The sequence below is a fragment of the Typha latifolia genome, chromosome 3, assembly GCF_019914945.1.
Source record: "Typha latifolia isolate L0001 chromosome 3, TyphaL0001v2, whole genome shotgun sequence".
NCBI lineage: Eukaryota > Viridiplantae > Streptophyta > Magnoliopsida > Poales > Typhaceae > Typha > Typha latifolia.
The window spans coordinates 2,238,481-2,252,041 of record NC_133088.1 but is presented as its reverse complement, the minus strand read 5'-3'; the positions used below and the strand labels follow the sequence as shown (position 1 = coordinate 2,252,041).

The 13,561-nt window shown below is 36.2% G+C and overlaps 3 protein-coding genes across 3 annotated transcripts; all 3 read right to left on the bottom strand.

Moving 5' to 3' along the window:
- Positions 1–308: 308 nt before the first annotated feature.
- LOC140784262 (uncharacterized) lies at positions 309–2,560 on the bottom strand. The gene is made up of 5 exons (XM_073131553.1): positions 2,323–2,560; positions 1,329–1,376; positions 1,106–1,183; positions 841–1,016; positions 309–595 (listed from the first exon to the last, which is right to left on the bottom strand). The coding sequence occupies exons 1-5, from the start codon at positions 2,342–2,344 to the stop codon at positions 497–499; spliced, it is 423 nt and encodes a 140-aa protein (XP_072987654.1). The 5' UTR covers positions 2,345–2,560; the 3' UTR covers positions 309–496.
- A 594-nt stretch (positions 2,561–3,154) lies between these two features.
- Positions 3,155–6,181, bottom strand: LOC140784260 (uncharacterized). The gene is made up of 5 exons (XM_073131551.1): positions 5,962–6,181; positions 5,286–5,345; positions 4,534–4,611; positions 4,259–4,434; positions 3,155–3,411 (listed from the first exon to the last, which is right to left on the bottom strand). Exons 1-5 carry the CDS (start codon positions 5,981–5,983, stop codon positions 3,313–3,315), a joined length of 435 nt encoding a protein of 144 aa, XP_072987652.1. The 5' UTR covers positions 5,984–6,181; the 3' UTR covers positions 3,155–3,312.
- Positions 6,182–6,892: 711 nt separating this feature from the next.
- LOC140783337 (uncharacterized) lies at positions 6,893–9,711 on the bottom strand. The gene is made up of 5 exons (XM_073130201.1): positions 9,378–9,711; positions 8,149–8,321; positions 7,922–8,020; positions 7,677–7,828; positions 6,893–7,582 (listed from the first exon to the last, which is right to left on the bottom strand). Exons 2-5 carry the CDS (start codon positions 8,317–8,319, stop codon positions 7,204–7,206), a joined length of 801 nt encoding a protein of 266 aa, XP_072986302.1. The 5' UTR covers positions 8,320–8,321; positions 9,378–9,711; the 3' UTR covers positions 6,893–7,203.
- Positions 9,712–13,561: the final 3,850 nt, after the last annotated feature.

Here is a 13,561-nt window from a genome sequence, read left to right as displayed (position 1 = left end):
GTAAACATCTAATCTTTCGTTTTCTCTCCCCCTAGTCTTAATCTTATGCTTCTAGCGAAATATATGGAATTGTCCTTGTAGGAAAAGTCACTCGAAAGAGTTATCTTGACAACAACGGTTGTAATTGCTTGAAAGGGTATGACGTGTCTCAGTAGCAACACCACTGCAGATTAACAAACTATACCTATTTGAAATCAAGCAGCCCATATTTGCAAAATAGTTGAAATGCAACCCTAACACTACAGATACAATCCAAAAAGGTATGTGTATGACGAAATACGTCCAATTCGCAGAACAACAGTCCATGATTCTACAAGTAAAATGTTTATAATCGGTTCATTGAAGTTTGAGAGTTCAAAGACATTACAAATCTCAGCACTAGACCCAAATTTACTCTCACATTTTGATGATCTTTATTCAAATGAAGTCCCAGTAACCCCATTCAAAATTCAGAAATGAGCCCAAGATCAGAATCCCTGCCTAATTGGAATGCAGTTTAGGCACGAAGCATTTCTCCGGAACCCCGGCGGCATTCATTCAACATGTCCAAGTAAAACTGGCACTTACTGATGTCACTACCATTGCTGTTGATGCACTGCATTATACAACAAAAAAAAAAAAAAAACGAAAGGGAACACTGTCAGGACTAACAGAAACAAGAGCAAAATCTCTGCCAGTGATGGCATAAGTAGCAACTAGCATCCACGCAAGAACAAAATGTTTTCCAGCTTTCCTGCTCCTAGTAACCAGTATGTACCAACTAATAGCCAGAGCATAACAATAAAATTTAAGGAAAAAAGACAACTAAAGAAAGACTCTGCCAGTGTTCCTAGTTCTTACATCTTGGAATGCTTTAGAGTGAATGCTGCAGGCATCAAGATTAGCGGATCCACTACCAACTGAAGCAGTAGCTGCAGGGGAAGAAGACGGAACGGTTTCATGCTGAATAACACGTGGACCCATGACGGCATCAACAGCCCTGTGAGCAATAGCACTTCCAGTCCCAAAAGCCATGCCTGCGTATAGAAATATAAGTAAAGCTATGGACCAACTCTAAGCTAGTAAATTGCACATAAAATAAAATCATGCATAGATTTGTACCAACCTTCTGCTATTGTGGAACCAATCCCTCCCATAATGGAACCTCCTCCCTGGACAGGAGCCGGCGGTGGGGCTGGTCTAGCTGAAGGAATATCGATAGAGAAACATCAGAACAGTAGAACAAGAGAGAATTTTGACATGCAGTACAACGCGGAAGGATGTAAGCTATATACTAAACAATTATAGCTTTTTATACTGCAACTAAACTATAGAAACAGCAAGTGTACCTGGCTGAGGAGGATTCCTCATTGGAGAGGGTCGAGAGGCAACACGTCCTGCAAGATTGATCGAACATAGTTATCTAGAAGAGAAAGACAACTCTTGAAGGCCAGACTAGCAAAGCGGCCGAAACGAATACAAGCAACTGAAGCAAGAAATGTTGCTCAGATAACTTAATAAAATTAATGCCCAAAGAGGGGAAAAAGAAGCATTGCCTGAGAACACTATGGCCACAAGAAAGATGCAACGACTCATCCAATGCAAAAGAAGCAGTTGAAAACACATCATTGCAACACGACCCCTCCAAGCTTAAAAGCTTACTAAATAGAGATATCATTATCATCCTTCCACATAATGATATCTCTATATACGAAATGTGCATTCCATACACTAAACCTTGAATCATATACATTTCCGCGAAGTCCTTCAAATTCTCTGCTTTTTCGCTGTGCTCTTCGATAAAGATATCTTAAAACAATAGTAGATGTGATGCCAAGAACAAACAACACATACCATTTCGTCCACAAACAACATAAATAAACTAAATAAAGGAATCCCCTCATCTTCCGTCTGGTCTTTTTTTTGAGCTAAGCAATAGCTTATGGAATCGAATTTAAACAACGATTCCCCAACGCAGACTCTCCCAAAGACTTACAATAAGACATAGATAGCTAAAAGGCAACCGCTTTACGCAATCCGTCAAGTACCGGAGAACAAATATGTCATATATACATGGACATATCCAGATGGAGATGTAGTTTTGCATCAAATAAATCAAACAAAAAAAGATATTGTAACATGCATAAAGATCAATCTTTCATCAAAATTAAAACAATAAAAAATTAAACAACTGCACGAAAGCGCAAACGACACAAACTTTGGAGGCTCACATCGATCGTTCAAACATATCCACGATGAGATCAGTCAGCAATAAGGTACAATCGCCACAAAGAGGAAAAGAAATAAATCTCGAACAATTAATGGGAAAGGATTGGGTTCTACCTCCGGAGCTACGACGAGGCATCGTGAAAGGCAGAGAAAGACGAGAACAAGAGAATTGCGATTAAAGCAGCGCGTTGAGGAGATTAAGGCGGGGTTATATGTAGAGCGGGTTGCCTTCTAGAAGAATCGGGAGACCAGCGGATGGAGGATTCCCTACCGCTCGATGGGGATCCAACGGTCCGTACTGGGCCTACAAGATCTTTGCCGTTTCTTGGGCCGCAAGCTCTATATGTTGAATAAATTTATTCAACGTGGATGGTGAATTAGAAATAACGATAGTGCCACGCATCGCTTCGTCTATCACATGTTATTTATATCTTAGTCAGTGATAATTATTAATAGGGAATAAAAATAGAAAACACACAATGATAGTGAATAATGCAGTTATATATATATATATATATATATATATATATAAGGCTCTTTATGCAGTTATAACATTAATAAATCCAATAATACGGGGTTGTTGTTTCGGCAAAACAAAACATAAACTAAAAATATCAAATAAATTTTAACCGTTTGTAATTTGACAAAATTAATTTTATCCATTTATATTTTATTATGTATCACTATGCCTTTTTAATTTAAAGGAAAAATCCTTGACGATAAAACTATTATTTTATATCACTGAACCACAACTCTCTCTGAATATATATTCATTTAACACAAACTGAAGTTTAGTCATCTTCTCATCTCTATTAACACTAATGATATTTATTGTTTAGTTAAAAGTGCGAAGAGAGAACAAAAGTAGGGCGAAATAATTTTTCGTCCAAAATGCATAGGGATAAAATATATATCACCAAAATACAAACAGAGAAAAAGTAGGTAATTTAGAACCAAAATATCTTCAGGGTGCTTCTTTCAAGTAAATGAATTATGAACATAGTCCTGGAGTGTTCCAAAGGAGTAACTCAAAATGGCACCCAAGCTATTATTACATGAAATCCTGAAGAATGCATTAGCGACAATAGTTTCACAACTGAACTTTTAAGCACCCAGCACAGGACCAGATCCTCTGCGGCATTCCTTCAGCATGTCCAAGTAAAACTGACATTTGCTAATGTCGCTGCCAAAGTTGTTGATGCACTGCATCAGAAGAAAAAAGATGAATGAAAGAACCAGTTAGCAGTTGCAAGAATAAGGCGGCAGCTCGTGAGGATGGATTTAAGGCTCTCCCCAAAACTATTTCAAAGTTTATCATTTCATTTCTGTAGTCAGATAGCAAGCATATGGGAGGAAGACATATGCAAGACAGTTGTGGCCCTACTGAATCTTGCCCCAGAAAACCTTCACAAGGGTGATTTTCAGAGAAGGTTTTCAAGCATGGGAAAAAAAATCACGCGTATGCATAAACAAATTAGAATGGTTTCGTGTCAACCATCTAACCGAAGAAACTGGAGCTCAGGTAAAATTAGCCACCCCTAACCAAACCTAAATCTATAATGCTCACTCAGTTCCAATCTAGCATCACGGGTCTCGGATGGTTATGTTCAGGTTAAAGTTGTGGCCTTTAAGTAAATATTCTCTAATCTCTACCCATGCAATTCTATTTTGAAGGTAATTAACAATATAAATGATGAAAAAAAAGTCTGGCATTAAAATACATAAACGTGTATGCAGTGCAAAGAGTCCAACGTAGGAATTGACTGTTCGTATTCACAAGAGTACTGGAGCCAGCCAGTCACTAGTTGAGTTGCCATCACCCTTACAAGACATTGTGGATTTGAACAACCCAATCGATGGTTGGTGGGATTCCATAACCTTTATTTTGCAGGTATGGTGATCCATATGTATGGCTGATAGGTGTCTACATCGTATGAAGTGGCTAGGTCTCTATACATTGTATGAAATGGAGGACAAGACGTGACCAATGACATTCCTATCAACTCCAGTGTAAAATTGAAAATGAAAAAATAACAAGAGAGAAGCATACATCTTGGAAGGCCTTTGAATGGATGTTGCACGCATCAGATCCAGCAACATTACTCATTGGGGCAGCTCCAGCAGCAGGAGCTTCAGTGACTACAGTCTCATGTTGAATAGTACGGGGTCCAAGAAAAGAATCAACAGCCCTGTGTGCCATAGCACTACCAGTACCAAAAGCCATGCCTGCATAACATATAAGAATGAATTGATATGTTCATTGATTTGAAGATCATGAGAGAGTATCTTTTATTCAATGAAACAGTAGGGATTCTACAACAGAACCTTGAGCAATCGTGGATCCAATCCCTCCAAGGATAGATCCACCACCCTGAGCAGGAGCGGGGGGCGGAGCCTGATGTGCTGTAGGAATAAAATGAAAACCATCAGCAACAGTTACAAACAAATACTAAAGCTATTGTATGTGAAGGAACAAAGCCAACGTGGATTACACTGGCTGACCAAATTCAACTAATCAGTAATCCAAAAGCAAGCTGCATATCCCAATGGTAGGTTCAATTTGATTGAAAGATAAACTAGCGTTACCAACCAGTTCCTAGAAACTAAGCTAACAAGTAGTCCAAAAAGGTTAATAACATACTAAAACTCTCAAGAACTGCATTAATTTAGCGAGTATCTCATAACAACAAAATCAGAAGGAAAAACACATGCTACTGAAAGGTAACAATGCATTGTGATATATGTTTGTTATATAAAGAAAAATCCTTGCTCATGGCAATGAGCTCACAGAACATGCAAAATGAATGCAAGGAACACCAACAATCACCAAAAGAGAGAGAAAAGAAAAAACAAGCAAAGCAGAACATTTAATTGATCAAAGCTAAATAATAGAGACAATGTAGCAAGAAGATAGAGAAATCATAAATAATAAGTTTACGAAACAAGTTTGCTTCTTCATTTGAAGAAAAGTGATACAAAATTTCACAATAGCTTGTCATACAAAGAGAGTAGAAGCTAATAACTCAAGTTTATGTTATCTTTATGATTAAGAGGAAGAGGGAAAATTCAAAAACTACCTGGTTGAGGAGGGTTTCTCACTGGAGCAGGGCGTGATGCAGCACGTGGTGCTGACCGTCCTACAAGAAAACCACAAACAGGATATAACTTACAAAAAAGAAAACAGATCTTTCCTTAATTCTGCATCATAAAGAATAATAATTTTCAAAGAGAATCAAAAAAATCTGCATCAACTACATCACTAGGTATTCATCAGAGAAATGACCACAGAAAAGCCAGGTGATGTTAGCATGAGTTTGTCACAAGATAAAGGTCTGAAATGCACAAAATATGTGCAAACTAGGGCTACAACCAAATTTGGTCTAACAAACCTCGTCATGCTACATTTTCTCCACCTCAATGCTTATTTCGTGTTAGGAGTATGACTAAACTTGTGCAATGCAACGAATAAGGACATGAAATAAGATCTTGTTTGGAAAAATATGGCAATGAAATGATCACCCACGGTAGCTACACGATGTATCATTGACTCTGTGAACAAAACGGCACATTTTAGAACACAACATATTTACCGCAAAGAACAAAGAATATTTGCATCCAACCTCATGATTCACTATTCATACATAAAGAAGATCTAGAACTCGAAACAATCCACAATCGGGAGATACAAACCCTAGAGAGTATAATACAAAGAGAGGCAAGGCGAGAGAAAGAGAGAAGAGACAAGCGCTTTACCTCCAGAACTACGGCGAGCCATGGCGACGATTCGAAACGAAAAGAAACGAAACCCTAAATGGAACGGCGACCAAATGAGCGTACGTACAAGCAAGTATCAAGGAACTCAAAACGACGACTTAGGAAGCTGAGGATTCAAGAATGAAATGTCCCTTTTGCCCATCTAGTTGAGAGAAACTTTACGTGAATATTCTAAAGACTAGAGGCAATAAAGCCGTTCAAGCCTTTGAAGTCCGAAGGAGTATATTAACCGTTATTAGATTGTCATCTGACGGAGCGACGGCTGGAAGAGAGAGGATATATGCGACCATCGAATTGTTCTGTTCTCATTCGGGATAATCGGGTTTCGGGCCCCGACCGGATCCATCAGCCCGACCCGACCTTATAAGAGCAATTGAGTTCCAGAGTGAAATTTTGATTGTCCCCTAATTTAAGCCGGAATTACCACGTAATTCAAAACTTCCAGGGTTCTACCTTCTTTGTGGCAAATTGCGATCTACCTTCTTGAACTCATCCCCCTTACCCTTTCTACCCATGGTAGCAAAAACCACAGTTAAGGGTCCTATAGTTTTGGATATTATTTTCTCTTCTTTTTTTAAATTGAAGGACAAAAATCTTATAAGGACAAATCTGAAGTCCTAGCGAAGTGTCGGTAAACACTGTCTATCTCCAAAACATTGGCTCATTAATCTGCAATCCTCCTTCAGGTCTTTGATCCTCCATGGTGGGTTACAGTTTTGGGCATGCTACCAGCAATGCTCATCCTGAATATAGTGACCCTAGAGCTGATTAGAATTTATGAAACTAGTTACAGCACTCGATATCATCCAAAGCTTCTGATGAGCATAAATTTGCAGTTATATGACTAGGTAAGAGGCAAAATAATACAACAGATTCAAGCTACAGTTTGTACCATCAGGCCAATGAAATCTTGAGAAAAAAAAAAGATTGTTAATTCCCCTTTCTGCAGTAGTTTCGTGTAAGTACCACTCTCTAATTAACAATGAACAACCAACAGTACTCCACAAATTATCCTCACTGAAACAATATGGATAGTATCTAGCATCTGCCATAAGACTTGCAACTACTACCACCTTAATAGAATTTCCAATATTGATAAACAGGTATCAGATCATTCTGCATGCTTGATCTGTTGGTAAGTAGTTATGCACCTACTTGACACTCTAGGCCAAGATCGACAACAAAACCCTAACAGATGCAAAAGAAAAGAAGGAAGTGCTCTTATGATCCGATCTTTCCGAGCCAGAAAAACAAGGGGAACTGGGCAATTGCCATAAATAGAAGCAGATAGTGTTGTCTGCTTGAGTGCTCGTGGCTCCTCATCTCAGTGAAAAGTACCCTCTTCATGGTTTTCACCAAGAACACCCCCGTACACAAGCTTAACCATGGCATCAGGAAGTAATATGAGTAGCTCCAGAAGATCCTTGAAACAATAGCCATGGACAGTCCTGTAAATACATACCCACCATATGCCACGATATCAAGCAGAGGCGCCTCCGCACCACCAAGTGAATATAACAATCCTTTCAGTAAAGCAACCTGCAGAAGCCATCCAGCTAATCCCCTAGAGAATTGTAAACTCAGAGCTTCTGGACTGAACCTACAAAAAAAGAAAGAAAAGGTTGAGTCAGTCCTTGAAGATGCTGTAGAATGTAGCTCTTAAATTATAGGATAGTGCTGTTCAGTTTACTTACTTTCCCAAAAAACCTAGTGAAAAGCCAGCAAAAATGACATAAGTACCAAATGCCATGAAAGGGATGTATAAATCTGGAGCATTTATATCATAAATAGGGGGTTTGTAAGATAGTCTGCCACCAACAGGCTCAGTTATCCTAGTCCAATGCCCCTGGATATGAAAACAAAGTGGAGTTCCTCATTTAGTTGTCAAAAACAGATACATCAACTCATAAAGGTTGTAATAATGCAGGAGTCAATTTACCCTGTGCAAGAATGGAAACAAGACCACTTTCAACTTGTTCCGCACGTATTGGTTGTTCACTTGAAAATAATACTGAGGATTGGAGAAATATCTACTAATCTGTATCATCAGAGCCAGGAATTAGGAATCCAAATCATATACAATGGAACCATATATCATGTCGCAAAAGATACCAAAATGAATGATACAATAGCCTATTAAACTCTGTCCAGTGACATATTTCCTACATTGCTTTGCATGAACTCAGAGCTTGTGCCCAAAAATTTCTCTCCATATGCTCCCAAGCCACTTTTAATGAAACCAGAACCCGCACCATAAAACGCATTGCCAAATGGGTTTGGCTGAGGATCTATTGCAGGTCTCTGCACTCCAGCCGGATTGCCCAGATTATCATACATTGCTGCAAAGATAGTATGCATAATCTCACATCAGATGGAAATGTCAAGCAGTTTCTTTGAAAGAAGACTAACAAATTGTCACAGTAATGCAGAAGGCAAGGATCTCATACTTTCAGAAGAAAACAAAAACATTCACAGTATCACACTTCTGCGTAGAGTAGCATATATATTGTTCACTGTCAGATTGAATTATGAAATGAACAATATCTAATAGAAAAATAATTGGAACACCACATTTAATATGCAACGAAAAAAAATCAGTCATCCGCAACTTCAGAGACTGAACAACGATGTCAATCAGTTTACTTCAAAGAAGTAAGAAATTGCAATTATCCAACCTACTGGAGATGTGCCTTAAATTTCCTATACACTGTAAAAATCAATACATAACCTCTGGTAGTAAATATTTAATTAAATTTCCTTAAAACCTTATCAGCAAATGATTCAACCAAGTTTCAATGCCATGCAACATACATCCAATAGTAAAAGAACTAGCTGATGATCCATCAGGATTAGGTCAGGCTGAATTTGAACTGAAACCAAAGTTTTGAAGGCCTTTAAATAATGTTTGGGTCATTTTTTTTTGTTGGTTTTATGCGGATGGATATACTTGCAGGTTATCTAATCATTTCCCAAGATGGTCTTTAGCTAATGCTCATAAATCAAGGTTCTAAACAGATGTTCTCTTCAACCAAACAAAAAAAAAGAGCGCAAATTTCCACATCCTCGAATCATGTAGGTAATCTACTTTGCAGATAATCTTAAAGGAAATCAGGGATAAAGTTAACATTATTACAGATTCTATATATAAATGAAAATGATCAATGTTTAAAGAATCAGAACTAAGTACACTCGTTGATGCATGATGCAATTGTTCTAACCAAGATCATAATCCCATCAAAGCACTCGGCTTCACTAAGGAGAAATAAATAAATAATAAAATAATAAAAAACTAAATTCCACCACATTCAGAAAAGAGAGCCTAACTAGTAACAACAACGCAGAGCCATAAATTAAATCAACCATAACATAGCTAGACAAGGAAAGAGAAAGAGAACCTGAAAAACTGATACCCTTAGCCCTTGAGAATGGCGTGAGAGATCAAGGACGAGGAGATGACGCCAATCCTAGAGATCCCCAAAGGCTTCTCGTTTCCGCTTTCTAGACTTTTGGTGAGACGAAACCCTAGAAGAGGGGGAAAAAGATCGGCACGATTGAAATGGGAAGCGAGAGCGGGCGTGAGGCAAGAGATCGAGAAGCGTCAGGATCGGAATCGAGAGCGAGAGAGAGAGAGAGAGGGAGACGAGAGTGGAACGGATCAAATTAACCTTCAGATCAAGATCAGACGATGCATTTTATAGATCTACATATGCAAAACGAAGGGCTTTGCATACCACCACCACCTATATTTCAATCTTATTAGAAGAAAGTGCTTATATTTTTCCAAAGCCCACTCGGCCCATATACTTGTCGCCCATGGGCCGAGTGATCGGATGTACGCCAGTACATCGGATCCAATGGCTCTGATCATATTCGAAACATAATACCGGATGACAATTAAGAGTTATTTGGTGGAGAAATTATTTGGTGGAGAAATTATTTGGTGGTTTGGTGACTTAGTGACTTCACTCGATGGCTCTACTCGGCTGATAGCTTGGGAGCACAATTAGCTAGAAAAGCAACTCAGCAGCGCGACAGCTTGGAATATGTCTCGGCGGCGTTTGGTTCAGAATAATTGATCGACGATGCACACGACTTAAAGCCTAGAGTAGACAGTTTATTAGTTAAAATTTTAATAACGCCTAAGTGTTTATGTATCTAGGGATGATTGACTTTTTATCTAGCTCATATCTAGTCTTTAGACTTATGAATGAAAAAAAAATAATTAGTTAAAAATAACTACAACTTTCAAAACTAATTAATAAATTAAAATAACATAGATATTTCCTAATGACTACTTAATTTGGAGAAGAAACCAAAGATTCTAAACTCATATCCCTTTCTTGATTCCATTGAGGTGGTTTGGCACATTAGCTATTAATTATTATATAATTCAACTCAACTTGACATTAAATTAAACTAATTATAGAATCAAATTAAGCCTTTAAATACCAATTTCCAATCAAATACTAAAATTCCATCCGAACAGCAGATCCCGCGTGATGAATGGGCCTAAAACTAGTAGTATTTAATCTCATAAACTAAAAAAGGTATAAAAATATTATTTGAAATGGAAGAAATATAATATCGTTCTATTTCATTCGTTTCATTTAGTTTAATTGAATAATATAATTAAAAGATAGGATGTTATTTGTAATTTTCTCTAAATAAAAGAATAAGTTATGGACAAAGGCAGCATAACCCCTTTTACTCCTCCTAAGACGAAGGGGATCAAAAATTTCAAACAGTTTATTGATATCATCATAATTAATAACAACATTGTCCTTTTGCTAATAGGACCCGGACAAATCCAACAATCATAACCCACTATTCATTTCACCATCTTTTGTCCTATTAAGACCTTTGTTTTTTTCACAATTATACTACATAATATGGAAGTTTGTACACAAAAAAACCCCTAATATAGGGCTATTTAACGTTTGACCCATATGTTTTGCTTCCATGTAATTCGATAGGATTATATTCATTTTTTGTCTATATATATATATTTATTTATCATAATACTAGGATAAATTTATCATATTTATAACCAATCTAATGCCGGAAATATTAACTTATACTTAAATCAAACGGATACTCAAAGATTATTACTATGTAGATAACTTAAATTTACGATATAAGTATAATAATTATAATACCTCTATATATATTATTTTTTCAGTAAATTATGAGCTTGTAAGTTAAGCTAGCTTTTTTAACAAAAAAAAAGAGAATATAAATTAGTATTCATCCAATAGATATCTTAAACAATTATCCCAGTCACATAAAAGAATAAATCTGATAGAAAATTAATATCAACCATACTAGGATCCAACTATTGCAGTGACTGCCTAATTCAACAAATTTTATTAGCTTACGTGATAGTGAAGTTAACAGTAATAAAATCAAAACATAAGGTGTTTCTTATAAATTTTCTTATATATATATATATATATAGCTCCACGATTTCTCACCTTCCAAAATATCAGGCGATATAATGGAACTCGAGTTGAGACCTCCAGGCTTAACGTGATCCACATTCGCCTTGTGAGACACGTGCTTTGCTAGTACTAACTATTAACTAGAAAAAGAGTGGCCATCATGGCCACTACACTACATTACATATGTAACACTTTATTATAGTTTTTTTTTTAAATAAATATAAATAAACGTACAGTTCTAGTTCTTAAATTTTATGGCTGTCTGGTTGAATTAGAATAATAACCTTTTTTTATTCTAAAATAAATCTTTAGTTTTTTTTTATTGTTATTTTTTTTTTAAAAATAAACGGGCTCAGAAGTAAGAGGGGTTTGAAGACGCAACTTTGACACGGACAAAGATATTATTATTATTATTATTACTTTTATTTTATTTTAAATAAATAGTAAAATGACCAAAATACTATTTATACTATATTTCTATATATATATATATTTAAAAGTCAATTATAATTTATTCTCTCTCTTTTTTTTTGTTAGCATAAAGTCGATTCATAGGACCATTGCAACTCTGCAACCAATTCGTTTTCTGCTTGCATCCAATTGAGCATATTACATCCAAGTGGTTTAGTAGATTGAGTCTCAGTGACTGCTCTTGGGAACACAACGATTAAGTAGATTTCAGTGTCCATCAATCACGTAAAGTCGATGCATGCATGCATGCATGTAGATTATTTGGTCTTTTTGCCCATCAATATATAGTTGAAACTTATACTTGGGTAGTTGATCCATGCTCATAGATTTGAAGCTTAGTTTGGGAAACCCTTCAACTCATTGTCTTTTTCTTCCCTCTTGTAGAGAGACATACTGGTCAATAAGTATGAGATTAAGACTAGATAACTAAAAGCTTAACTAGACATTGCCAATCTCAAGCCTTACAATCTTCTAAGAGCAACTTGTTATTAATTAAGAGATGTCTAGCTAGCTAGTATTGTGTGACAAAATAATGCATAATTGGACTATGGAAAGTTAATTACTTTGGATAATAAATACCATCTAAGAAGAAGAGCAGTCTTAGGGTTCCTTCATTATAGTCACCTAACGAATTTTTCTTATATATGGTTGGTGTTAGACCTAAAATAGTGGTTGTGTCTCTAGAGAGCCTTCATGGGGGAGGTTAAGATCATCGAATTATTAAGTTCGAATGCAACTTGTACTCATTTTGAATTTTATTTTTGTATTGAATAAATGCGTATTCCAATTTACATAGCTGTCTTAGATCCACTATATGTGTTTGCTTATCTGCATAGTGGCCAACATACCTAGAGATGATGGTAATTAATTCCGTCACTTTCAAATCATCTCAAAAGATATATATATATATATATATATATATATATATATATATATATATATATATATATATATATATATCAATCTCCTAAACTTTTTTTTTTTTCTGAATGCAAGAAATTAACTAAGATAACAAACAACTAGTATACTTATCCTACAAATTAATGAAAGGGTGAAACTCTAGAATAACTCTCTCTTTCTGAAGCTAGCTTTTATTTGAAGAAGTGGGTCTCCATGCTGCAGAAGAAGAAACTGGTGATATAATAATTTGGAATATTAAATCACATGATCACTGCATAAACTGACCTTGTTCTTTGTATGGCTTTATAGAGAGAATAATATCCCAGTATCTACAGACACGTTTAGTTATGATCATTCAAATACATTAGAGTTGACAAAAACAAATAAAAACCATAAAAAGGAAAGATTAACTACGTAGATTGTGTCATAAACTAATTTAAACATCACTGTGAAGCAGTGACTTCTTTGTTACAATGCAACTAGTTATTATTCACTTCCAGGGCACGTTTATTATATATTGAAAAAATAAAAGAAATACCGTAGTGCGCATCAGGACCATGTGATCATTAATACTTCAGCTGTATCCATATATGCAATATTGCCTGCCATTAAAGACTTCAATGGAACTTTCCTTGTATTTTTAAGAGAGAGAGAGCTCTCTAGTTTTGAAAGTGCAATGTTTGATAGCTACGTAAAGCCACCGTATTCCACGTAGTTATATGGAACTTTCTATGTGGAATGCAATAATAAGTATGATCTTTACGAGCCTG

Coding starts and splice junctions, on each gene's coding strand:
- LOC140784262 (XM_073131553.1), bottom strand. CDS start 2,344: ATGCCTCGTCGTAGCTCCGGAG. Junction 1,377..2,322: donor GCCTCGTCGTAGCTCCGGAG/GTAGAACCCAAT, acceptor TCAATCTTGCAG/GACGTGTTGCCTCTCGACCC. Junction 1,017..1,105: donor TGGTTCCACAATAGCAGAAG/GTTGGTACAAAT, acceptor TTCTATACGCAG/GCATGGCTTTTGGGACTGGA.
- LOC140784260 (XM_073131551.1), bottom strand. CDS start 5,983: ATGGCTCGCCGTAGTTCTGGAG. Junction 5,346..5,961: donor GGCTCGCCGTAGTTCTGGAG/GTAAAGCGCTTG, acceptor GTTTTCTTGTAG/GACGGTCAGCACCACGTGCT. Junction 3,412..4,258: donor ATTCAAAGGCCTTCCAAGAT/GTATGCTTCTCT, acceptor CTTCTGATGCAG/TGCATCAACAACTTTGGCAG.
- LOC140783337 (XM_073130201.1), bottom strand. CDS start 8,319: ATGTATGATAATCTGGGCAATCCGGCTGGAGTGCAGAGACCTGCAATA. Junction 8,021..8,148: donor CTGAGTTCATGCAAAGCAAT/GTAGGAAATATG, acceptor CTGATGATACAG/ATTAGTAGATATTTCTCCAA. Junction 7,829..7,921: donor TGTTTCCATTCTTGCACAGG/GTAAATTGACTC, acceptor TTTCATATCCAG/GGGCATTGGACTAGGATAAC.